The sequence below is a fragment of the Ascaphus truei genome, chromosome 5 (genome assembly GCF_040206685.1).
Source record: "Ascaphus truei isolate aAscTru1 chromosome 5, aAscTru1.hap1, whole genome shotgun sequence".
NCBI lineage: Eukaryota > Metazoa > Chordata > Amphibia > Anura > Ascaphidae > Ascaphus > Ascaphus truei.
The window spans coordinates 306,781,448-306,809,183 of record NC_134487.1 but is presented as its reverse complement, the minus strand read 5'-3'; the positions used below and the strand labels follow the sequence as shown (position 1 = coordinate 306,809,183).

General features: G+C 46.9%; 1 protein-coding gene across 1 annotated transcript in view; it reads right to left on the bottom strand.

The window, feature by feature from the left end:
- VWF (von Willebrand factor) overlaps nt 1–27,736 on the bottom strand; it is a 330,068-nt gene that overhangs the window by 54,439 nt on the left and 247,893 nt on the right. The window contains exons 38-43 of the mRNA XM_075603058.1: nt 22,773–22,978; nt 21,429–21,531; nt 21,255–21,329; nt 15,780–15,884; nt 11,794–11,999; nt 7,388–7,537 (exon numbers count right to left, since the gene is read on the bottom strand). Of these exons, the coding sequence (XP_075459173.1) occupies nt 7,388–7,537; nt 11,794–11,999; nt 15,780–15,884; nt 21,255–21,329; nt 21,429–21,531; nt 22,773–22,978 (845 nt within the window). The remainder of the gene's footprint in view (nt 1–7,387; nt 7,538–11,793; nt 12,000–15,779; nt 15,885–21,254; nt 21,330–21,428; nt 21,532–22,772; nt 22,979–27,736) is intronic.

Below are 27,736 nucleotides of genomic sequence, written 5' to 3'. Positions count from 1 at the left end.
TACGGGACCGGCGTCATAGTATACAGGACAGGCGTCATAGTATACGGGACAGGCGTCACAGTATACGGGACAGGCGTCATAGTATATGGGACAGGCGTCATAGTAAACAGGACAGGCTTCATAGTATACAGGACAGGCTTCATAGTATGCGGGACAGGCGTCATAGTATACGGGACAGGCGTCATAGTATACTGGGCAGGCTTCATAGTATACAGGGCAGGCTTCATAGTATACAGGACAGGCTTCATAGTATACAGGACAGGCTTCATAGTATACGGGAAGGGCTTTATAGTATATGGGAAGGGGCTTCATAGTATACAGGACAGGCTTCATAGTATACAGGACAGGCTTCATAGTATACAGGACAGGCTTCATAGTATACAGGACAGGCTTCATAGTATACGGGACAGGCTTCATAGTATACGGGACAGGCGTCATAGTATACGGGACAGACTTCATAGTATACGTTACAGGCGTCATAGTATATGGGACAGGCTTCATAGTATACAGGACAGGCTTCATAGTATACAGAACAGGCTTCATAGTATACGGGACAGGCGTCATAGTATACAGGACAGGCGTCATAGTATACAGGACAGGCTTCATAGTATACAGGACAGGCTTCATAGTATACAGGACAGGCTTCATAGTATACAGGACAGGCTTCATAGTATACGGGACAGGCTTCATAGTATACGGGACAGGCTTCATAGTATACAGGACAGGCTTCATAGTATACAGGACAGGCTTCATAGTATACGGGACAGGCTTCATAGTATACGGGACAGGCTTCATAGTATACAGGACAGGCTTCATAGTATACGGGACAGGCTTCATAGTATACGGGACAGGCTTCATAGTATACGGGACAGGCTTCATAGTATACAGGACAGGCTTCATAGTATACAGGACAGGCGTCATAGTATACGGGACAGGCTTCATAGTATACGGGACAGGCTTCATAGTATACGGGACAGGCTTCATAGTATACAGGACAGGCTTCATAGTATACAGGACAGGCTTCATAGTATACAGGACAGGCTTCATAGTATACAGGACAGGCTTCATAGTATACAGGACAGGCTTCATAGTATACAGGACAGGCTTCATAGTATACAGGACAGGCTTCATAGTATACGGGAAGGGCTTCATAGTATACGGGAAGGGCTTCATAGTATATGGGACAGGCTTCATAGTATACAGGACAGGTTTCATAGTATACAGGACAGGCTTCATAGTATACAGGACAGGCTTCATAGTATACGGGAAGGGCTTCATAGTATACAGGAGAGGCTTCATAGTATATGGGAAGGGCTTCATAGTATATGGGAAGGGCTTCATAGTATATGGGAAGGGGCTAGATAGTATATGGGAAGGGGCTTCATAGTACAGTATATGGGAAAGGCTTCCTAGTATATGGGAAGGGGCTTCATAGTACTATATGGGAAAGGGCTTCATAGTATATGGGAAAGGGCTTCATAGTATATGGGAAAGGGCTTCATAGTATATGGGAAGGGGCTTCATAATATATGGGAAGGGCTTCATAGTATATGTTAAAGGGCTTCATAGTATATGGGAAGGGCTTCATAGTATATGGGAAGGGCTTCCTCGTATATGGGAAGGGGCTTCATCGTATATGGGAAGGGGCTTCATCGTATATGGGAAGGGGCTTCATCGTATATGGGAAGGGGCTTCATAGTACAGTATATGGCAAGGGGCTTCATTGTATATGGGAAGGGCTTCATAGTACAGTATATGGGAAGGGGTTTCATAGTACTGTATATGAAAAGGGGCTTCATAGTATATGGGAAGGGCTTCATAGTATATGGGAAGAGCTTCATCGTATATGGGAAGGGGCTTCATCGTATATGGGAAGGGGCTTCATCGTATATGGGAAGGGGCTTCATAGTACAGTATATGGCAAGGGGCTTCATTGTATATGGGAAGGGCTTCATAGTACAGTATATGGGAAGGGGTTTCATAGTACAGTATATGGCAAGGGGCTTCATTGTATATGGGAAGGGCTTCATAGTACAGTATATGGGAAGGGGTTTCATAGTACTGTATATGGCAAGGGGCTTTAGTCTTTTCCTGTCTTCTTTTTTGTATGAAAACATTCTAATTAGAAGTGTAATAATCAGCGCTTGCCTTTAGAATACGATTATAAGCGTAAATGTAACAATCAGGTTACAAAATCAGAGATAAGGGGGTTAGAATCAGGTACCAGTAAAACTGTGCTGTAACAATAATATATTTACTCCAGTAATGTTAAAGATTAAGGTGAATTGGCTGTTTTTAATGTCAAATTAATAATTATGACGATAGGGGATATCTGGCCTCACAAAATAAAGGTGAAGCCCAGCTAGCTACCCCTAAAACCATCACTTGGCCACCATGTAAGGCTGGTTTTGGCCAAATGTACTTTATGTCTAGGGGAGAACAGGGAATGTAAAATAGCATGTCTGTAAATATCAGTAAAAGGATTTTATTCCCTGTGAATGCAATCCCCCAGTTTAGTGAAGCCAGCAATGCAATGTGATTTGTGTTTAATCACTGTAATGTATTGTGATTTGAGTGTCAGCCCTGCAAATGTGGATTGTATGTAATAATTTATCTGCAAGCAGACTGGGTAATTAACTTAGCTTAAGCACTTGCATAGGAATTGAGACAAAGGTGTCAAGACATTTTGTGAGTGGGGAAGATTTGGCAATCAGGTCTGGGGATGGGCTCTCAGGAAGGAGAGCCTTTGTTCCCTGCAGACTCCTTGTCTCCTACCCAGTGGGAGGTCTTGAGTGCCTTAGCACGCCCACTCCTCTGGCACTGGTGGCACCAACTCAATCCGTGCTCTGGTTGGCCAGCAGTCCCTGTCCCATGTAAAGGATAGCCTCGGATGGCTATATAAGGGGCACTGATAAGAGCATTAGTCTATAAGCGGTTGCCACGAACGGCACAGATCATCTCTTCAAAAAGCACAGAACAAGGTGCTGCGGATTGCGTCCAACGCGCCACTTCCTACAAGAATAGCAGACCTTCACAGGGTCACAGCTCAACAAGAAATTTTACAAAGGACTGGACCAGTATGCAAATCCGCTGATCAGGAAGCTTGCTGTGATTTCTGCAAACCCATTCGACCGTTACCCACGACCCATCACAGCGCTGACCCTGTGAAACCAACTCAACTGCGGTACGTAACACAGATCAAGAAGCGTTCTAAATGTGCGACAATATACTCAAAAAGAGAACTTGGAGTAATGAGGCTCAAGCCTCGGTATCCAATGTCACCACTGACAGATTGAATCTGTCAGTCAGAACAGAACCACCGATGCATTAGAATTCGCATTCTGTGAAGGAGTTTGGATCTTGACTGTGACCAGCTGGAGATACATGTCAGAGGGTCTGCTGTGTGTGATCAGCACTCTGATATCCTGGACGAGAAGCGGACAGGGCAAGCCTACTGGAAGCAGGCCCCTGCACCTAGCGAGGCTAGAGACTCCTCCCCAGGCCCCTGCACCTAGCGAGGCTAGAGTCTACTCCCCAGGCCCCTGCACCTAGCGAGGCTAGAGACTCCTCCCCAGGCCCCTGCACCTAGCGAGGCTAGAGACTCCTCCCCAGGCCCCTGCACCTAGCGAAGCTAGAGACTCCTCCCCAGGCCCCTGCACCTAGCGAGGCTAGAGTCTACTCCCCAGGCCCCTGCACCTAGCGAGGCTAAAGTCTACTCCCCAGGCCCCTGCACCTAGCGAGGCTAGAGACTCCTCCCCAGGCCCCTGCACCTAGCGAGGCTAGAGTCTACTCCCCAGGCCCCTGCACCTAGCGAGGCTAGAGACTCCTCCCCAGGCCCCTGCACCTAGCGAGGCTAGAGTCTGCTCCCCAGGTCCCTGCACCTAGCGAGGCTAGAGTCTACTCCCCAGGCCCCTGCACCTAGTGAGGCTAGAGTCTACTCCCCAGGCCCCTGCACCTAGTGAGGCTAGAGTCTGCTCCCCAGGCCCCTGCACCTAGCGAGGCTCGACTCTACTCCCCAGGCCCCTGCACCTAGCGAGGCTAGAGTCTACTCCCCAGGTCCCTGCACCTAGTGAGGCTAGAGTCTGCTCCCCAGGCCCCTGCACCTAGCGAGGTTAGAGACTACTCCCCAGGCCCCTGCACCTAGCGAAGTTAGAGACTACTCCCCAGGCCCCTGCACCTAGCGAGGCTAGAGTCTACTCCCCAGGCCCCTGCACCTAGCGAGGCTAGAGTCTCCTCCCCAGGCCCCTGCACCTAGCGAGGCTAGAGTCTACTCCCCAGGCCCCTGCACCTAGCGAGGCTAGAGTCTACTCCACAGGTCCCTGCACCTAGCGAGGCTAGAGTCTACTCCCCAGGCCCCTGCACCTAGCGAGGCTAGAGTCTCCTCCCCAGGCCCCTGCACCTAGCGAGGCTAGAGTCTGCTCCCCAGGCCCCTGCACCTAGTGAGGCTAGAGTCTGCTCCACAGGTCCCTGCACCTAGCGAGGCTAGAGTCTACTCCCCAGGCCCCTGCACCTAGCGAGGCTAGAGACTGCTCCCCAGGCCCCTGCACCTAGCGAGGCTAGAGTCTGCTCCCCAGGCCCCTGCACCTAGCGAGGCTAGAGTCTGCTCCCCAGGCCCCTGCACCCAGCGAGGCTAGAGTCTGCTCCCCAGGTCCTGCACCTAGCGAGGCTAGAGTCTGCTCCCCAGGCCCCTGCACCTAGCGAGGCTAGAGTCTACTCCCCAGGCCCCTGCACCTAGCGAGGCTAGAGACTGCTCCCCAGGCCCTGCACCTAGCGAGTCTAGAGTCTCCTCCCCAGGCCCCTGCATCTAGCAAGGCTAGAGTTTACTCCCCAGGCCCCTGCACCTAGCGAGGCTAGAGTCTGCTCCCCAGGCCCCTGCACCTAGTGAGGCTAGAGTCTGCTCCACAGGTCCCTGCACCTAGCGAGGCTAGAGTCTACTCCCCAGGCCCCTGCACCTAGCGAGGCTAGAGACTGCTCCCCAGGCCCCTGCACCTAGCGAGGCTAGAGTCTGCTCCCCAGGCCCCTGCACCTAGCGAGGCTAGAGTCTGCTCCCCAGGCCCCTGCACCCAGCGAGGCTAGAGTCTGCTCCCCAGGTCCTGCACCTAGCGAGGCTAGAGTCTGCTCCCCAGGCCCCTGCACCTAGCGAGGCTAGAGACTCCTCCCCAGGCCCCTGCACCTAGCGAGGCTAGAGTCTACTCCCCAGGCCCCTGCACCTAGCGAGGCTAGAGACTCCTCCCCAGGCCCCTGCACCTAGCGAGGCTAGAGTCTGCTCCCCAGGTCCCTGCACCTAGCGAGGCTAGAGTCTACTCCCCAGGCCCCTGCACCTAGTGAGGCTAGAGTCTACTCCCCAGGCCCCTGCACCTAGTGAGGCTAGAGTCTGCTCCCCAGGCCCCTGCACCTAGCGAGGCTCGACTCTACTCCCCAGGCCCCTGCACCTAGCGAGGCTAGAGTCTACTCCCCAGGTCCCTGCACCTAGTGAGGCTAGAGTCTGCTCCCCAGGCCCCTGCACCTAGCGAGGTTAGAGACTACTCCCCAGGCCCCTGCACCTAGCGAAGTTAGAGACTACTCCCCAGGCCCCTGCACCTAGCGAGGCTAGAGTCTACTCCCCAGGCCCCTGCACCTAGCGAGGCTAGAGTCTCCTCCCCAGGCCCCTGCACCTAGCGAGGCTAGAGTCTACTCCCCAGGCCCCTGCACCTAGCGAGGCTAGAGTCTACTCCACAGGTCCCTGCACCTAGCGAGGCTAGAGTCTACTCCCCAGGCCCCTGCACCTAGCGAGGCTAGAGTCTCCTCCCCAGGCCCCTGCACCTAGCGAGGCTAGAGTCTGCTCCCCAGGCCCCTGCACCTAGTGAGGCTAGAGTCTGCTCCACAGGTCCCTGCACCTAGCGAGGCTAGAGTCTACTCCCCAGGCCCCTGCACCTAGCGAGGCTAGAGACTGCTCCCCAGGCCCCTGCACCTAGCGAGGCTAGAGTCTGCTCCCCAGGCCCCTGCACCTAGCGAGGCTAGAGTCTGCTCCCCAGGCCCCTGCACCCAGCGAGGCTAGAGTCTGCTCCCCAGGTCCTGCACCTAGCGAGGCTAGAGTCTGCTCCCCAGGCCCCTGCACCTAGCGAGGCTAGAGTCTACTCCCCAGGCCCCTGCACCTAGCGAGGCTAGAGACTGCTCCCCAGGCCCTGCACCTAGCGAGTCTAGAGTCTCCTCCCCAGGCCCCTGCATCTAGCAAGGCTAGAGTTTACTCCCCAGGCCCCTGCACCTAGCGAGGCTAGAGTCTGCTCCCCAGGCCCCTGCACCTAGTGAGGCTAGAGTCTGCTCCACAGGTCCCTGCACCTAGCGAGGCTAGAGTCTACTCCCCAGGCCCCTGCACCTAGCGAGGCTAGAGACTGCTCCCCAGGCCCCTGCACCTAGCGAGGCTAGAGTCTGCTCCCCAGGCCCCTGCACCTAGTGAGGCTAGAGTCTGCTCCCCAGGCCCCTGCACCCAGCGAGGCTAGAGTCTGCTCCCCAGGTCCTGCACCTAGCGAGGCTAGAGTCTGCTCCCCAGGCCCCTGCACCTAGCGAGGCTAGAGTCTACTCCCCAGGCCCCTGCACCTAGCGAGGCTAGAGACTGCTCCCCAGGCCCTGCACCTAGCGAGTCTAGAGTCTCCTCCCCAGGCCCCTGCATCTAGCAAGGCTAGAGTTTACTCCCCAGGCCCCTGCACCTAGCGAGGCTAGAGTCTACTCCCCAGGCCCCTGCACCTAGCGAGGCTAGAGTCTGCTCCCCAGGCCCCTGCACCCAGCGAGGCTAGAGTCTGCTCCCCAGGCCCTGCACCTAGCGAGGCTAGAGTCTGCTCCCCAGGCCCCTGCACCCAGCGAGGCTAGAGTCTGCTCCCCAGGCCCCTGCACCCAGCGAGGCTAGAGTCTGCTCCCCAGGCCCCTGCACCTAGCGAGGCTAAAGTCTGCTCCCTAGGCCCCTGCACCTAGTGAGGCTAGAGTCTGCTCCCCAGGCCCCTGCACCTAGTGAGGCTAGAGTCTGCTCCCCAGGCCCCTGCACCTAGTGAGGCTAGAGTCTGCTCCCCAGGCCCCTGCACCTAGCGAGGCTAGAGTCTACTCCCCAGGCCCCTGCACCCAGCGAGGTTAGAGTCTGCTCCCCAGGCCCCCAGTTGGTATAGTATCTTGTTATTGTGTATTTTGTCTTGTCTGCTGGCGTGCTAGAATAAACCTCATTTTATTCAACAACCTTGTCCCGTCCGGTGCTGGTGATCCTGGTAGTTTGGGTGTGAAAGTGCTGGTCTCCCGTGACAATAATAAGATAAAAGTATTAGTAATCTAGAAAACAAAATAATCCAATATGAAGTTTGTAAATCTATTTGTATTTAATCCATCAGCACCAGAACCCAAGTGTGTAACTGAGAGCACTTACTTGTTGGCAGATATTATTGCATGTCTTCTCCAGACACTCCGCTATGTGAAGTCCTGTGACCGAGTCTTCCATACTGGTGCAGGAGCACAGTTTGCATCCGTCTTCCCAGGAAGCTCCAAGCTGATACACATTATTTTTATGTACGCAAACCTGATAAAGATAAAGACTCCAAGTGAGATTGAAGCTCATTTCCATGAAAGGATATTCTGTGCATCTTGTTACTTCTATGTCTGAAGCACTTATTCCCATGGCCTGTTATTTATATTATTTGTTATTTATAAGATTACCACGTGTATTACTGCTGTGAAGCGCTATGCAGATTAATGGCGCTATATAAATAAAGACATACAATAACAATACAATCTGTTTCTTTAAAAAAAAGCAAATAATGTATTTGTCACGTACATGCTTACCCGTGCACACGTGTGTGTGTGTGTTTGTGTGCGTGCATGCTTAAAAACAGCCAGTCCTCCAGTTGTCTCACTCACCTCCCCCCCACGGCATTAAAAATGACCACTAACGCCGCACTACACCACAATTACGCTGCCACCCACAGGATTAATTTAAGGGCTTACGCCTCGATCCCCCTTACACTAGAAAAATTAAATGTGTCCGAAAATGTGGTCAATCTCTTCGAAAGGTACATGGTTCAATTAGAGCTCGAGGACACAGTGTAACACACTGTAGTATAACACACTGCAGTGTAACACACTGTGGTATAACACACTATAATGTAACACACTGTAGTGTAACACACTGCAGTGTAACACACTGTGGTATAACACACTATAGTGTAACACACTGTGGTGTAACACACTGTGGTGTAACACACTATAGTGTAACACACTGTGGTGTAACACACTGTGGTGTAACACACTATAGTGTAACACACTATAGTGTAACACACTGTGGTATAACACACTCTGGTATAACACACTATAGTGTAACACACTGTGGTGTAACACACCAGGATTCTGACTATAGATTCACAAACCCAACTTGTTAAACACACTCCTTTCCTCTCTGACAAAGACCTGCTGGCCGGACCGACCTCTGTGTGTGTCTTATCTTCCACTTTTCATTGACACGTTTAAGGCTGGCCTCTCTGATAACGGGGATCTGTTTAATTACAGTTTAATTTGAGGGTATAAAACACCCCATAACGCTCTCCCTGTAACAACCTGAGCAACGATTTGTAAGTCGCCTGTTTATTTGGGAAACAAGAATAAACAGGCGACTTACAAATTAAATGGGGATACATTGGAGGAATCCTTGATGGAGAAGGATTTAGGAGTGCTTGTAGACAGCAGGCTGAGCAATAGTGCCCAATGTCATGCAGTAGCTGCAAAGGCAAACAAGATCTTATCTTGCATCAAACGGGCAATGGATGGAAGGGAAGTAAACATAATTATGCCCCTTTACAAAGCATTAGTAACACCACACCTTGAATATGGAGTACAATTTTGGGCACCAATACTAAGAAAAGACATTATGGAACTAGAGAGAGTGCAGAGAAGAACCAACAAATTAATAAAGGGGATGGACAATCTAATTTATGAGGAGAGGCTAGCTAAATTAGATTTATTTACATTAGAAAAGAGGCGTTTAAAAGGTTATTTGATAACTATATACAAATATATTCGGGGACAGTACATGGAGCGTTCAAAAGAACTATTCATCCCAAGGGCAGTACAAAGGACTCAGGGTCATCCCCTAAGGTTGGAGGAAAGGAGATTTCACCAGTAACAAAGGAAAGGGTTCTTTACAGTAAGGGCAGTTAAAATGTGGAATTCATTACCCATGGAGACTGTGATGGCAGATACAATAGACCCGATTGTAGCGTCTACCTCTACAAATTCAATATACCGTTTTGTTCTCCAATTCAATTACAACACACATCACTGCGAAATGCTCAAGGAACTAGATTGGTCTAGGCACAATGTTCACCTTTCCTGTCTTGCCTTCAAATACTTTCTGGGCAAGCTACCCAGCTACCTGAACAAGCTCCTCACCCCTACCACATGCAGCACTTATCATCTGATATCTGACTCCAAAAGACTGTTCATGGTCCCAAGGTTCAGCAAAGTATCCGGTCGCTCCTCCTTCTCTTACCGTGCACCACAAAACTGGAACAACCTACCGCAGACTCTCACAGCCGCCACCAGTCTAAATTCTTTCAAAACTAAAGCTGTCTCAAATTTTAATCTGGTCTGTAACTGTTACATACGCCTATAATATATATTATCTCTAACTGTGCATCTGTGCATGCAATGTCTTGTATATAATGCATACCCTGTTCACTTATGTAACTATGTATAGCCTGGGTCTCCCATGTCCTCCATCTGCCCCCTACCTCTGGCTGCAGCGGAGGCTGGGGGAGAATGTGGGGTGGTTATGGCAGGTGACTCGATCGCCAGAGGTTACCAGCGGCACCCCTTGCAGGGCACCGCCATCTTGGATGCGATTGCGCATGCGCAGTGCAGGGCGCGAGGCGGCCATAGCAGGACAGGTCCTCCGCGGGGACTACAAGCCCCAGCAGCCCATGGGGTTGCAGTTCACATGGTACACCGCAGCCAATAGGGCGCCAGCATTCCCCTGCAGAGTACTATAGCTGCATTTCGCACGCAGGGAGCACGCCAGTCGGAAATGGGATGCGGAAGGGGTAGGGTGTGTATGTGCAGGGAATCAGTGACCCTGCACTAGGCCAGAGAACCCCCTTAGGCTCCAGTTAGGCCCCGACTCCTCTCAGCTTGTGTTTGCTGCAGGGACCGGACCATCAGTTAGGGACATGGCCCCTGTAGTGCCAGAGAGAGGGACACAGCCAGGACACAATGGCAAACTGGCGATCCGATGGTCTGGGACCAGACCACCATATTGAGAGACTATCTTCAATGGTGGTCCTATCCACCCGGGAGGTCACCCCACGTGGAGGCGGACGTCATCGTTGACAACAACCATCGCTGGATCAGTGGATCCTATCATTCTTTTGTGGCAGTACCGGGTGCTGGAATACCCGGCAGCTACCAAGAAGTGCACCAACTGTACACACGTTATTGGTGGGCAAGGCTGTCTCACACACTTGGGTGGGCTGCTACTTGTGGACACCAGGGTAGTTGGGTGCCCAAGGCCCCCTCAGTACTTTGGGGGGTATTCCATTCAGGGTGGACATTGTGTTGGGGGACAGTGTGAGGGAACGGCCGTGCGTGGCCTAGTTGGTGGGATTGTTACCGCTGTTATTCTATGCATGCAGTAAAACTGTTACTCTTACCGGTGTGTTTATTATTGCATGGGGTCGTGTAACGGGGTTAACCCACATAGTAGGACCCCGTACAGGTGGAGGCGCTGGCAACCGATGGATCGGGCACACCCCAGGCTCCCAGCAGCGGAGGCCCAGGCCTCCTGTGAGCCGCAGGTAACGCACCACATACACCGTAGCCGTCACATCTCCCATGGGGTGGGGGAAAGTGCGCTACATATGTATTTGTAACCGTGTATTATTTGTCATCTTAACGCTATGCCCAGGACATGCGTGAGAATGAGAGGTAACTCAGTGTGTTACTTCCTGGTACCACATGTTATACATAAAGAAATACCTGTATATCAGGTATATAGTACTACAATTCTCCTCTGCAGCTCTGTGACTCTCAGTCACGGGAGTGTTTTAAGTTCACAGAGTCAGCAGCATACGGTGGACTCTGTACTTCTTCACAAACTTCCCATCACGGGATCTCACCAGACCTTGTGCTCAAGCCACATAGAGCTAAGACTGGTGTTTGTCTTGTCATTTTATCAGCAAGCACTATTTAATGATATTAATGCTAATAAGTGCCTGGTGCTGACTTTACCGTAATAATGCTGTTCTGTGCCAAGTTACTCCAAGCCCTCTGCCTTGAGGTCATCTCTGACTCTGCCCTCTCCTTTATTCCTCATATTCACGAGCAGCCAATTTACCTTGTGTTCTAACATTGCCCCTTATTCCCTGTAGAGTGTAAGCTCTCTGGATCAGGTCCTCATTACCTCCTGTATCTGTATGTCTGTCCTTACTTGGCATGTCATTCTGTATATGTAATATACATAACTCTGCTCCCCCCATTGTACCGCCCGGCGGTATATGCTGGCACTTTACAACTAAACGGTAATAATAACTACACTTTGTCAGCCAATGAGAACAAAATGCCAGTTTCAATGCCAGGGACAGCACGGGTTAGGACAAAAACAAGTCACATCAATGTAAATGTTTCTGTAAAACAACTAATAGTGTATAGATTAGAATATTATTCTGCTTGAAATCTAAACCTGTTATGTCATGTTCCGTGATCACCAGCAGCAGATTCAACCAGAACCTTTCTACACAACTGCCTGCAAGCTCCTTCAATGGGTTGTTAGAACAATGCATTTCTTCTCACCTTGTCTGGAATGCAAGTCACACTCGTACACCCGCATTCATTGGTGGTAGCTGATGATATGTATCCGGCTGGACAGGTGACTGTTGAATTAGTACAGCTGCAGGTACATTCATATTCATCACAGCATTGGGTCTTCTTAATTGTGAGCTTTCTGTAAGGTGGGCAGTCAGGAATCTGATCTTTTCTGCAGTTTTCCTTTCTGCAAACTAATTATAGGAAATGCCATTAAAAGGGCATTGAAAAATTCCTATTGCATGTTAGCTTGTTGTCTATGTACCATTCATGATAACAACTCAATAAAATGAGATGGATGGATGTTGAGATGTAGGGTGAGATGGATGGATGCTGAGATGTAGGGTGGGATGGATGGATGCTGAGATGTAGGGTGAGATGGATGGATGCTGAGATGTAGGGTGAGATGGATGGATGCTGAGATGTAGGGTGAGATGGATGGATGCTGAGATGTAGGGTGGGATGGATGGATGCTGAGATGTAGGGTGAGATGGATGGATGCTGAGATGTAGGGTGAGATGGATGGATGCTGAGATGTAGGGTGAGATGGATGGATGCTGAGATGTAGGGCGAGATGCTGATTGTTCTCCTACAATGATTTTAATTTAAAATTTAGAGATGAAAAAGTTGTTTCTGCAATGAATGTTAATGTTATCCATCGTTAATCTCTGCTGTCATGAAAATCATTGATTAAGTAATTATCTGAGGCTGTGCCTTATCTTGCAAGTTCTCCATAAAAGACATGAAACTGTGCAAAGTGTCTAATTATTGGTGACTAATTGCATGACTTTAATGTGTTGTTAGGTGTGATGAAATAGACAAACGAGAGGTGAAAATGTGCTCCCGTAATTTCCCCTCCCTTAAATACTGCATACGCCTCTGAGAACAGCTGGGGCACTCTACAACACAAACCAAAATAGCTGGCATATATATTTATCTGTATAATATAAGGTCCCTCTTCTTTCTCAGTGGAGGTTTCCTGTGCTTTTTGCGGCTGTCAGTGACACACAAAGGCCTAGATACATTAGTAAGGAAAACTGGAGCTATTCCTATATCTCCTAACATGCAAGGAGACATCTCCTCCAGTTTCCTTACCACTGCTTGATGTATCTGGGCCAATGTTGGGTATAGAGTGTGTGTTCCTAGGCAGTTGTTAAACTAAGCACGAAGTGGAGCGTTTATGTAGCTGGAATGGATCTGAAGAGGTGTACATTTAATGAATGTTGTAGACTGAGAAAGAATCTCCCTGAAGAAACCCTGTGGTGCTGAGAGTAACCTCCTGGTCCATTCACTGTAAGTCTTTCAGCACCAGCAGGTGTCTTATGGCACAGCACCGTCAGTAAATACGACCATTATCTTTTCTTTCTAACAATTGTTGCATATTTGAATATATTTAATAGATTTTCTAATTGTCCCATGAAAGCCTTAATGCGTAACGGTGCTATTTTCAGTTCTGGGGACCCCCTGCTTCCAGACATACTTACCTCCATAGCAGTGTCGGTGTCACTACAGGCAGAGAAACGGTGTGTCTAATCTAACAGGGCTTAACTATCCCACGTGACACGGACCAATAGGAAGCCGTGATGTCATCCGGTGCGGATTCCTATTGGCCCGCGTGACCTGGACCTTTGAACTTCACAGAGATACCGGCACTCCCTACAAAAGGTAGGTATCTCTGGAAGCAGGGGGTCCCCGGAGCTGAAATTAACACAGGTCATCTCCGGAGACCCCCTGCTTCAAACCTGTAATACAAACTAGGAATAAAATATATACTGTACTGCTGCTTTAACCACGGTAACACAAACAGCTTTCACTAGAACATCACTGGAGGATGAGAAAGCGATCATGGCTGAGTCACGCTGGGTACACTTATTGAAGTCCCCAATACAATATTTCTTTATTAATATGTCTGCAAAATAGAAAGAATATTGCAGGTCTTGAACCATTGGCTGCGAGAGAGGCCAGCAGTAATCCACAAAGCAATGGGAAGAAAATATCAAATCTACTGCCTGGTGACTACCACCTAATTCCTTGTGTCCGTGCAAAATCCTCTAAATATTAGATTTATTCCCAGCATTTCAAAGGCTGAAACATGAAGGTTTTCCGTTATACTGAATACTGGAAGTAGATGTGAGTTGAGCAGCTGCAGCCTCTGACAGGCGATCCGAGGCACAGTCAGGAACATGTGCTCACGCAGAGGTTAAACATTGCTTGGGGTTTGTACTTCTTTCCCGTGTGAAAAGCTTTATTCTGCACACTATCGCTTCTCGCTAGAAACTCACTGCATTGGAATGTGTATAGAAAATCCTTAACCAAGCTGGTGCTATGGAATCGCAGTTTGGTTAATAATGCAGAGGGATAAAGGGAAGGAGTTGTGCTGCAGGAAAAGAAATTCATCAAATTCAAACCAAAGGTTATTTGTTGAAAGATGGAGTCAAATCCCCTAGGAAATGCCCGTGACAATGGAGCCCTATAATGTGCGAGTAACATGGGCTCTCAGAAGTTATATTTCAGACAGGCAAAGTATGAAGCTGAACAAAAACAATGCCATGGCAAAGTTATACCTACCTACTCTCACAGTATCCAGACACACACACAGTATACAGACACACACACACATTATCCAGACACACACACACAGTATCCAGACACACACACACACAGTATCCACACACACACACACACACACACACACACACACACACACACACACACACACACACACACACACACACACACACACACAGTATCCAGACACACACACGCATTATCCAGACACACACACACACACACACACACACACACACACACACACACACACACACACACACACAGTATCCAGACACACACAGTATCCAGACACACACACAGTATCCAGACACACACACAGTATCCAGACACACACAGTATCCAGACACACACACACAGTATACAGACACACACAGTATACACACACAGTATACACACACACACACACACAGTATCCAGACACACACACAGTATCCAGACACACACACAGTATCCAGACACACACACAGTATCCAGACACACACACAGTATCCAGACACACACACAGTATCCAGACACACACACAGTATCCAGACACACACACACAGTATCCAGACACACACACAGTACACAGACACACGCACAGTATCCAGACACACACACAGTACACAGACACACACACAGTACACATGCACAGTACACAGATACACGCACAGTATCCAGACACACACAGTACACAGACACACACACAGTATCCAGACAAACACACAGTACACAGACACACAGACACATGCACAGTACACAGACACACGCACAGTACACAGACACACGCACACGGTACACAGACACACGCACACGGTATACAGACACACGCACAGTACACAGACAGTACACAGACACACGCACAGTACACAGACACACGCACAGTACACACACACAGTACACAGACACACGCACAGTACACAGACACACGCACAGTACACAGACACACGCACAGTACACAGACACACGCACAGTACACAGACACACGCACAGTACACAGACAGTACACAGGCACACGCACAGTACACAGACACACGCACAGTACACAGAGACACGCACAGTACACAGACACACGCACAGTACACAGACACACGCCCAGTACACAGACACACGCACAGTATCAGTGATTGATATTAAATTCTGCAGACCGTTTATATGAGTTAAATTAGTAAAGAATGTGAGATTGAACTGTAACACTTTCAGTGCCAGGAAGGTATGTAATCCTGTAGGATACAACTGTCTAATTTGATGTGGGATTTAAGTCAATTCATCTCTCCATTATAACTTTTCAGGAAGCTTTCGCAAAATCAGTCAATATGTTTATTAGCCTTTAAACTTTTTATAGTGCTTGAAAAGTTCACACAATCTATTAGCAGTAAAATACATGGTGTGTAGTGCAGAGTAATGGGAGTGTGTGTACTTACCACACTCATAATTTGCTTTGCAGCGTCCTGGATTTGTCAGTGTGGGGACTCGCCCGTTCTCACACCGAGGCACGGGACTTAACTCACATGTTCCTAGATCACAGGCTGTAATACAGGAATAATGATATTATAATGCTACTGAAACGCACACTCATCACATAATGATGGACATATAGAAGCTCTGTTTAATTGCTGAGCTCACATAAATCACAGATCAAAGCTGTTCTGCCAGTGACACTGTTCTTACCATGTAAAACCTTGAAGAATTGCTGCTGGGGGGGCTGTTCGGGTGACTGATCTGTATTGGGAACCAGCTCCCCCAGCCAGTTAATCTTACAGATACAATACCCTGAACTGAACACAACAAACAGAACACTTCAAAAGGACACGGTATATAGAACAGGACTGGTCCACTGGGGGCCTGCAAAGGGTCTTTATGTGGCCCTTAGACTGTGCAAATATACTAGTTGCTTACTAAATGTTCTCTGATCTGGCCCCTTTGGAGAATTAGTGGCAGAGCCCTGGTATAGATGAATAATATGCAGATATCAGTTTTGCTGCAATTTATTGCATTTCCCAACACCAACTGTTTAGTAACGTCCAAGCCGTATAAATGCCAGCTATACTGATAATAACGCTCTGTAATACTGCAAGGTGAACGCTTTCACATTATTTCTCATCCCTAGACATCCCTAGTATAATGTAATTGGTGATAGCAATGTCAGCTATTCTACACATATACTGTATACTGTATATACTGAGATAATAATCCATTGCAGTGTTAGATACATATTATCTTATTCCATGACCCCTAAAAAGTTAAAAACTAGTCTTTAGTTCTATTGTCCAATCAGCGTCCAGACTCTGTAAGGCAAGTTTGGTGACCCGATCCTCACTAAGGCTTCAGGGGCCTCCCAAATTAATTCCCCACCGCTTGTTGCGAGCAGTACAGTAAGTATTGACTTTCAACACAGTGTACATTACCTCACTTCCATTTTTCTATAATACAGTGAAATCCTCTCTGGCAAGAAACACTTGCAATGATTATTACATACACTAGTGCCGGTGAGACTGATTTATCTCCAAAACAAGTTACTTCTTTTTTTAAATAATATTCCTCTCAAGAAAGCACTTGAGAAAGCTACAGAATAATATTTTTGCATTCTCTTTTCTTTTTATTAATCTCAGAAGTCACATATATTACATTTCATTAATAGTTATGAAAACCATTAATTCTAGAAGACAAGACAAAAGGAAAGCAGTCTTTGCAATCCCAAAGGGCTTAAATCATGAGCAGAAACCACAGAAGTACTACTGCGCACTGCAAAAGTTAGAGACGTCAACCTCAAGGAGCGAAATCGGAGAGGTTTCCGGGTTTGGTGCCGACTTATCGGGCTTTAGTTATACTGATACTTTCTCAGTGAAACACGCTGAGTCTATGAGACGGCAACTGCTGAAAATCAGTGGCACATTAAGGGCCAGATTTACTAAGATGTGCTACTCCATACTGAGAGACACATTATGTGGCTGACCATGCTGGGATTCCGGTTACACACCCATTCCAGGGAATGGGCCATGAAGGGACAAATTACTGAGCGTTGTTACTCTATAAGACACCTGCCATGTTAGAAGACACCTTACACCCTATTATTCACTTGACAGGCAGGAAGGTCTCTTATGTAACGTTGTTGATCGAATATGGTCGTGTCACCATACAACGCCGAGAAAGACGTAATAATAAAAAGGTCACATCAACGGACACTAGACCTAATTTTCTAGGTTCCATAACTGGACCAATACTGATGCAATAAACAGTACCTGAATAATCAAAGACAAGAAGTCCCAAATGGACCACTCTTATAAACTTGGTTCTGTTTCTTCGCACATTACCGCCCCAGTTTGGTAGCAGTTAGCCCCCCAAAAACATGCGTTTTAAGTCGGTCATTAAGCCATGTATCCAATCACAACTTTTTATGCAGCTAGCAAAAAGTCAATTTATTGATTTCCCTTTTTTGTATGACCAAATAAGTGCTGCCTATCATTATGATTACATATTGACATCATATATCGGTTAATTGGTTTAATCTTTGAAACCTTCAAGTGAGATGGATTCTTAGACAGGAAATAGAAGTGTCTAAATACATTTGGTTAAAAACATTTCAGAAATCAAAGGCACTTAAGCCGAATAGGCTTTCAAAGAGTGTTTGACAAAGGTTTCCCAAATCAAACAATGCCTAAAGCGACATGACTACATTCAAAGCATACTAAGATTGATTTAAGGATCTTAGCTTGTATAATTAACAAACATTTTCCAGATAATATATCCCCAAGGAAGGAAGTCAACACTTGTCAAATATTGGATTAAATCCGTCTTCTATTATTGACTCAAGACATTCACGTAGAGAAGGTGTTTCCACATGAATTTTTTTTAGTGTTGCTACGTTCATTGTTTATTGCCATGGGTACATTAAGCCAATGGGAAGTGGCATTTTCTGCCTACAACAAAATGAAACAATATGATTTCAGAAAACAGTAACCTGTAGGGACAGGATGTTTCTTTTAGAGAGGCATCACAACTCCTCACCTTTCCCTGAGGTCTTTCCACAACTTTTATACACGCCCAATTCTTTAATAACAAAGCGTAAGGCGCACGCACGTTTCACATGCAGTCGCAGAATGTTTTATGATTAGTGAAAGAAAATATTTCCAAGAAAATGATTAAAGTAGAGAGATAACTTAGAGACGGGCGGGAGCAGAGTTTCATTAAGATTCTATCACCAAATAGATGTCCATCTTCAAAATATTGAATGTGTTCTGTAGCATCTGTCTATAAAACAATGATCAATATTTGAAAGGGAAAAGAAAATTGCTGTTATACTGTATGATTTTTAGCATTGTATTTGTCAGCAAATATATATGTTTTTCTATAAGAGAATTAGGCCATACTATGCAATATTTTCTTTCATTTATCTTCTAAATAAAAAAAGAAATAAGCAGAACAGTAAAAAAAAAAAAAAAGTAAAAGGGGAGAGGGTATTTCTGTAGGTATTCCAGCTTTAATGCTAATTCAAATAAGCCTTCAAAAAGGAGGGGAAATCATTTTTATCTTACTGTATTGTCTGGAAAAAATGGTTTTTGGCAACACACACATTGTAGTGAAAATAGTTAAAATGTCAGTTTTGGAATCCTCACCACTAGAGAGCCAGTGAGCCAGCGTGGCTGCGTGTGAGGGCGTACAAAACACATTTACTCCTGGAATATTATGGCCAGCGCTATTCACACATGTCCTCTAAGGTTGCGAACTGTCATGACTTTGTAAGGAATGTTCAAACTCAAGCTGGTCACAACAGCAACATGTCCTAAGTTTGGGGAGGCAGACAATTGTTATGCTCTTAAAGGAGTTTAGTAAGGGAGTGTTGTGACAGCGAGTCGGAAAGAGTTAGAAGGCAGAGTCTTGGAAAGGAAGGTAAATCCCCCCGTCAGGTCTGTACAAACCGTTTGGAAGCTGTACTAGTACCGTGTGAGTCCCAGACAGATACAGTGTTACAATGGATTCTGATAATGGGAACCCTAACACCGTGTGAGTCCCAGACAGATACAGTGTTACAATGGATTCTGATAATGGTAACCCTAATACCGTGTGAGTCCCAGACAGATACTGTGTTACAATGGATTCTGATAATGGGAACCCTAATAAAGTGTGAGTCCCAGACAGATACAGTGTTACAATGGATTCTGATAATGGGAACCCTAATACCGTGAGTCCCAGACAGATACAGTGTTACAATGGATTCTGATAATGGGAACCCTAATACTGTGTGAGTCCCAGACAGATACTGTGTTACAATGGATTCTGATAATGGGAACCCTAATACTGTGTGAGTCCCAGACAGATACAGTGTTACAATGGATTCTGATAATGGGAACCCTAATACCATGTGAGTCCCAGACAGATAGTGTTACAATGGATTCTGATAATGGGAACCCTAATACCGTGTGAGTCCCAGACAGATACAGTGTTACAATGGATTCTGATAATGGGAACCCTAATACTGTGTGAGTCCCAGACAGATACTGTGTTACAATGGATTCTGATAATGGGAAGCCTAATACCGTGTGAGTCCCAGACAGATACAGTGTTACAATGGATTCTGATAATGGGAACCCTAATACCGTGTGAGTCCCAGACAGATACAGTGTTACAATGGATTCTGATAATGGGAACCCTAATACCGTGTGAGTCCCAGACAGATACAGTGTTACAATGGATTCTGATAATGGGAACCCTAATACTGTGTGAGTCCCAGACAGATACAGTGTTACAATGGATTCTGATAATGGGAACCCTAATACCGTGTGAGTCCCAGACAGATACAGTGTTACAATGGATTCTGATAATGGGAACCCTAATACCGTGTGAGTCCCAGACAGATACAGTGTTACAATGGATTCTGATAATGGGAACCCTAATACTGTGTGAGTCCCAGACAGATACAGTGTTACAATGGATTCTGATAATGGGAACCCTAATACCGTGTGAGTCCCAGACAGATACAGTGTTACAATGGATTCTGATAATGGGAACCCTAATACTGTGTGAGTCCCAGACAGATACAGTGTTACAATGGATTCTGATAATGGGAACCCTAATACCGTGTGAGTCCCAGACAGATACAGTGTTACAATGGATTCTGATAATGGGAACCCTAATACCGTGTGAGTCCCAGACAGATACAGTGTTACAATGGATTCTGATAATGGGAACCCTAATACTGTGTGAGTCCCAGACAGATACTGTGTTACAATGGATTCTGATAATGGGAACCCTAATACCGTGTGAGTCCCAGACAGATACTGTGTTACAATGGATTCTGATAATGGGAACCCTAATACTGTGTGAGTCCCAGACAGATACAGTGTTACAATGGATTCTGATAATGGGAACCCTAATACCGTGTGAGTCCCAGACAGATACAGTGTTACAATGGATTCTGATAATGGGAACCCTAATACCGTGTGAGTCCCAGACAGATACAGTGTTACAATGGATTCTGATAACGGGAACCCTAATACCGTGTGAGTTCCAGACAGATACAGTGTTACAATGGATTCTGATAATGGGAACCCTAATACCGTGTGAGTCCCAGACAGATACAGTGTTACAATGGATTCTGATAATGGGAACCCTAATACCGTGTGAGTCCCAGACAGATACAGTGTTACAATGGATTCTGATAATGGGAACCCTAATACCGTGTGAGTCCCAGACAGATACTGTGTTACAATGGATTCTGATAATGGGAACCCTAATACTGTGTGGCAATATCCCCCAGCTTTGTAATGTTTCAAATATGTATGTTTTGTGGGGATTCAATGAATTAAATGTGTTCTAACAATATGAAGAAATGATCACGCATCGACACGTGCAAACTATAGTCTTTGTTGACAATCACTCTGATATAATGGATCACGTACCGCACTCATATTCTGGACAGCATTGATCAGAGGTCCTCTTCAACCTAGGAACTTCACAAGGGCCACAGGTGATCGCTGGAAGAAGAACAATGAATACACTGTATTGTAAACATACTTTATGTAACATGACCAAATTAATACTAAAGTATGCCATCTGAATATGTCACTAATTACGTGTGATTGTAGAGCACGGCTTTGATGTGCAGTTTATCATCCTATTATCACGGCACATGCAGATATTGCAGGGTTCGTTAGACGGGATCCACGTATCCAGGTGCTGTACAAAGAAGAGATTTAAACAATGAGCGAGAATTATTTGTACACACATGCAGTGTCTTCCTTATTTTAATTGCTGACTGAGCATGCTTCCTTTCCATTGAACACATCCTTCTAATGCTCAAAATACCAAATATCACCTACATTTAACTTTATTACCTCACATTTATAGCAGATTCTTTCAGGATCACAATGATATTAGCACATTGATCATACTAAGATAAAGCATGGCCGACTAGCTGATATATTGTATGATATAGAGCATCCTTCCCTGAATATTGGTAAACTAAAACATAACAATAAATGATTGTTTAAAAGAAAATCCAATTAGAAAGTCTATCGTGATATGAATGTTTATTAGCTCTAATTCTAATAATAAGCACACAGATACAAATATATACAACAGAACTGCACCAGGATGAAATGGGGAAAAATACGTCACCATAGGAACCATAACAGACTTTTTGGGACAATTAAGTGAGCAAGAAAAGTGATTTTACTCCCATAATTAGTAGTTACAAGGTGAATTTACTTAAATGTGGTAACTTTTGAAGGAGCAATAAGGAATGTTCACCTCTGTGATATGTCTAATCACTTATTTTTAAGCAAAATATTAAGAAATTCTGAATTACAGTAGGTAAAAAAAAGTTACATTTGCATAAAAATGTGTTTATTTGTTGAACAAGGACACAGCTGCGAAACTGAGGCTTCATAATACGAAATGCGTTATTAGATGGTTTTACTGCTGCAGAATCCACAGATGACACAAATCCAATATAAACCTACAGTATATTATTAGATCAACATAACATTTCAGGTCCCTGTTAATGAATAGATTATGGAATGTCTGATATGTGTGTGTGTGTGTGTGTGTGTATGTGTGTGTGTGTGTGTGTGTGTGTGTGTGTGTGTGTGTGTGTGTGTGTGTGTGTGTGTGTGTGTGTGTGTGTGTGTGTGTGTGTGTGTGTGTGTGTGTGTGTGTGTGTGTGTGTGTGTGTGTGTGTGTGTGTCACGCAAGGGACATATGGAAGCTGGCAGTTCATTCCATTCCCCAATTACTTTTGTGATTAAGAAATGTAAAAAACAAATCGCAATAAATACCCCTCTTCATCACAGACTTTTGTGCCATTAACACACGTTCTCGCGGTTTTGTTTCCGATCACATGATGCACAATATAACGGTAGCAGTGTGTATTGACGATGAGGCGGTATAGCGGTGATACTCTGCGTGGGGATGATTACCTGGTGCACAGCCCCATCTCCATCCGTGCACTGAGAGCAGACATGTTCGCCGACACACTTCCCATTAAGCATTACGTCTCCATCTGCACAGTAACATCCTTCCGTGGGGGGCCCAGCGCACACCCCGCCACTGGTTGTGTTTGCACACTCCTTATTGCAGCTTCGGCGGCAGTGATCATACAGCATAGGACTGGGACATTGCATAGCTGGAGAGTAAAAACAAGAGAGCGATTCCTTTACACATTTATACTTTTACTATATTTACTACAGAACTGCAGCAGATAAGTACGTCATCATCTGACCATTAAGGTCTTAAATGTAAACATTTTCCAGAATATCTCTTCCTAAATGTGTTTACACCTCACAGCATTAGATGCTGAAAAGTTATATGCGAGTAGAACGGACTCTATATTAACTGGATATTTTACTAACTATCTACTAATGTCTCCCGGCTACAAAACAGGCGCAGAGATAGTGTGATATCTTTATTAACAAAGACTAATTAAAAGAAAGTTTACATGGGTTCCTTTTATTGATACATACAGTATGGCGGTGTTCTCAGCACTGGGTTCCTGTTACAGATACATACAGTATGGCGGTGTTCTCAGCACTGGGTTCCTGTTACTGATACATACAGTATGGCAGTGTTCTCAGCACTGGGTTCCTATTACTGATACATACAGTATGGCAGTGTTCTCAGCACTGGGTTCCTGTTACTGATACATACAGTATGGCGGTGTTCTCAGCACTCAGAACTCTAACAAGTTCCTCTCTGTGCATGACTTCTTTCTCTCTCACTCATTGCTTCTCTTTGCTATAACTGAGACCTGGCTCACTCAGTCTGACTCTGCTCTGGAAGCTGCCCTCTCCTATGGTGGCCTTTCCTTCTCCCACACTCCACGCCCTGGTGGCAGGGGTGGAGGCGTGGGGCTCCTGCTCTCCTCTCTCTGCCGTTACAGAACAGTTTCTATTCCCCCCTCTCTTGCTTTTCCCTCCTTCGAGACTCACACAGTCCAGATCTTCTCTCCTCTCCCGGTCCATGTGGCGGTCATCTATCGCCCACCTTCCTCTACTCATCCCCCTTCTGCCTTTCTCTCTCACTTTGAATCCTGGCTCTCTTTCTTTCTCTCCTCAGACTCCCCTGTTCTTCTCCTTGGGGACTTCAACTGCCACATTGATGACCCCTCTCTCCCTTGGGCTTCCCGCTTTCTTTCTCCAACCTCTTCTTTTGGCCTTCAACAGTGGACTGCAGCCAGCACCCACAAGGATGGCCACTACTTAGACCTGGTTTTCACTAAAAACTTCTCTCTCTCCGACTTCTCCATTTCCCCTTTTCCTCTCCGACCATCACCTCATCTCATTTTCTCTCTCTCGCTTCTCTCCATCTCCATCTCCATCTCGCCCTCGTTTTTGCAGAAACCTGCGCTCTATTAACCTACCAGCTCTTGATTCCACTTTACGCTCCTCCCTCTCCTCTCTCAGTTCTGCTTCAGACCCTGACAACCTGGTCAGGAACTACAACTCTGCCTTATCTTCCTCTCTTAATCTTCATGCCCCACTTTCTCTCTGCCGTCCTCGCCCTTCTAACCCCAGACCCTGGCTAAACTCCCACACACGCATGCTGCGTTCCTCCACTCGTTCCTCTGAACGCCTCTGGAGGAAATCTCATACTCTCGCAGACTTCATTCACTACAAATTTATGCTATCCTGTTTCAACTCTGCCCTCTTTCAGGCTAAACAAACCTACTTTTCATCACTAATCAACACACACAAGTCTAACCCACGCCGTCTCTTTTCTGTCTTTGACTCTCTACTCAGACCACCCTCAGCTGCCTCCTCTTCTTCCTCCATCTCACCTCAGGACTTTGCTGACTTTTTTAAGAAAAAGGTGGAGTCCATACGGCAGAACATCCCATCTGTTGCCTCCTCCCATCCCACAATGCTTCTCAACTCTCCTCCTGTCTTTCTTGACTCTTTTTCTGCTATCTCGGAGGAGGATGTATCACTGCTGATCTCCTCTTCTCCCTCTACCACTTGCCCTCTTGATCCCATTGCCTCCCATCTCCTAAAACCTCTTGCTCCTTCTATAATCCCTATGCTCACACAGATCTTTAATTCTTCCCTCTACTCTGGTACCTTTCCTTCATCCTTCAAGCATGCAACCGTTATACCATTACTCAAAAACAGCAAGCTTGACCCTACCTGTCCTTCTAACTATCGACCTGTCTCCCTCCTGCCTTTTGCCTCCAAACTCCTTGAACGTTTTGTATTCTCTCGATTGCTACACTTTCTCAACACCTATTCTGTACTAGACCCTCTACAATCTGGCTTCCGCACTACTCACTCTACTGAAACAGCCCTCACTAAAATAACTGACGACCTCCACGCTGCCAAAGACAGAGGTCATTACACTCTGCTCATATTACTCGACCTCTCTGCAGCATTCGACACCGTGGACCACCCTCTTCTCCTTCACATTCTCCATACTCTTGGTATTCGGAACAAAGCTTTATCCTGGATCTCCTCTTACCTCTCCCATCGTACCTTCAGTGTCTCTTTTGCTAACACCTCCTCCTCCTCTATTGATCTCTCTGTGGGGGTACCCCAGGGCTCTGTCCTGGGACCCCTTCTCTTTTCTCTCTACACACTCTCTCTAGGTGACCTAATCACATCTTTTGGGTTTAAATATCACCTCTATGCTGACGACACACAAATTTACCTTTCAACCCCTGACCTTACACCTGCTATACAGACCAAAGTTTCTGAATGCCTCTCTGGAATATCATCCTGGATGGCCATCCGCCGACTGAAACTTAACATGGCAAAAACAGAGCTCCTTATACTACCTCCCAAACCTGGCCCTACTACATCCTTCCACATTGCTATTGGAAATACGATCATTCACCCAGTAGCCCAAGCACGCTGCCTAGGGGTCACACTTGACTCCTCTCTCTCATTCTCCTCTCATATTCAAAACGTTTCTAAAACTTGTCGCTTTTTCCTCCGCAATATCACAAAGATACGCCCTTTCCTCTGTTACTCAACTGCTAAAACTCTGACTCATTCTCTCACGTCTCGATTACTGCAACCTCCTGCTGTCCGGCCTTCCTACCTCTCACCTGTCTCCCCTACAATCTATCCTAAACACTGCTGCCAGAATCACTCTACTCTTTCCTAAATCTGTCTCAGCGTCTCCCCTGCTGAAATCCCTCTCCTGGCTTCCGATTAAATCGCGTATCTCACACTCAATTCTACTGCTCACTTTTAAAGCTTTACATTCTTCTGCCCCTCATTACATCTCAGCCCTAATTTCTCGCTATGCACCATCACGACTCTTGCGTTCTTCTCAAGGATGTCTTCTTTCTGCCCCCTTTGTATCTAAAGCTCTCTCCCGCCTTAAACGTTTCTCACTTTCTGCCCCACACCTCTGGAATGCCCTTCCCCTCAATACCCGACTAGTCCCCTCGCTATCCACCTTTAAGACCCACCTTAAGACACATCTGCTTAAAGAAGCATATGAGTAGCACTGGATAATCATGGACACATGACACAAAGCTTGGCCCCCTGCAGACGCACTTACTAGTATTCCCTCCTACTGTCTCTGTACGTTCTCCCTACCTACCAATTAGATTGTAAGCTCCTCGGAACAGGGACTCCTTCCTTAATGTTACTTTTACAGTATGTCTGAAGCACTTATTCCCATGATCTGTTATTTATATTTGTTATTTATATGACATGTATTACTACTGTGAAGCGCTATGTACATTTTATGGCGCTATACAAATAAAGACATAAATACATACTGGGTTCCTGTTACTGATACATACAGTATGGCGGTGTTCTCAGCACTGGGTTCCTGTTATTGATACATACAGTATGGCGGTGTTCTCAGCACTGGGTTCCTGTTATTGATACATACAGTATGGCGGTGTTCTCAGCACTGGGTTCCTGTTACTGATACACACAGTATGGCGGTGTTCTCAGCACTGGGTTCCTTTTATTGATACACTAGCTGAGAGACCCGGCGTTGCCCGGGATGTAAATGCGTAATAGGTAGTATTATTTATAAATTGTGGAACAATAGGTGAGTATTTGTTGTAAAGGTTGGATAATAATATTGAAAAGAAAGATGGAAGAAAATGTAATACGATGTTGTATAAAAATGGTTTATTGTAACCACACCACAGTACAATGTATATTTTGGTGCCATAAGTGATGTAAAAATGTGAGGCGTGTGTCCTGCTAGGGTGTGAGGCGGCGGGTGGCGCGTGGGTTGTGAGTGCTGTCTGCGAGTGGGGGTCCTGCTAGGGTGTGAGGCGGCGGTGGTGCGTGGGTTGTGAGTGCTGTCTGTGAGTGTGGGTCCTGCTAGGGTGTGAGGCGGCGGGTGGCGCGTAGGTTGTGAGTGCTGTCTGTGAGTGGGGGTCCTGCTAGGGTGTGAGGCGGCGGGTGGCGCGTGGGTTGTGAGTGCTGTCTGTGCGTGGGGGTCCTGCTAGGGTGTGAGGCGGTGGGACAGTGATGTCGGTGCGTAGGGGCAGGAGGCAGCAGGTGTGTGTGGCGGCAGGTATGTGTCGAGTGTGGCGGGTGTCTGTTGAGTGCGTGCAGCGGCTGTGAGGCGGTGGGTGAAAGGCAGAGGCGGCCGGAGTAAGGGCGGGTGAAAGGCAGAGGCGGGGGTGGGGAGGCGGTAAGGCGGGCAGGAAGGCGAAGGGCGGTGGGAAGGGGAGGAGGGGGTGGTGGAGGGAGGCAAGGGGTGGAGGAGGGGGGCAAGGGGTGGAGGAGGGGGGAAGGGTTAGAGGAGGGGGGAAGGGTTAGAGGAGCAGGGGGGGGGAAGGGTTAGAGGAGCGGGGGGGGGAAAGGTTAGAGGAGCGGGGGGGGGGGAAGGGTTAGAGGAGGGGGGGGAAGGGGTGGGAGGGGAGTGGAGGGGAGGGGGGTGCAGGGGTGGAGGGGAGGGGGGGGTGGAGGGGAGC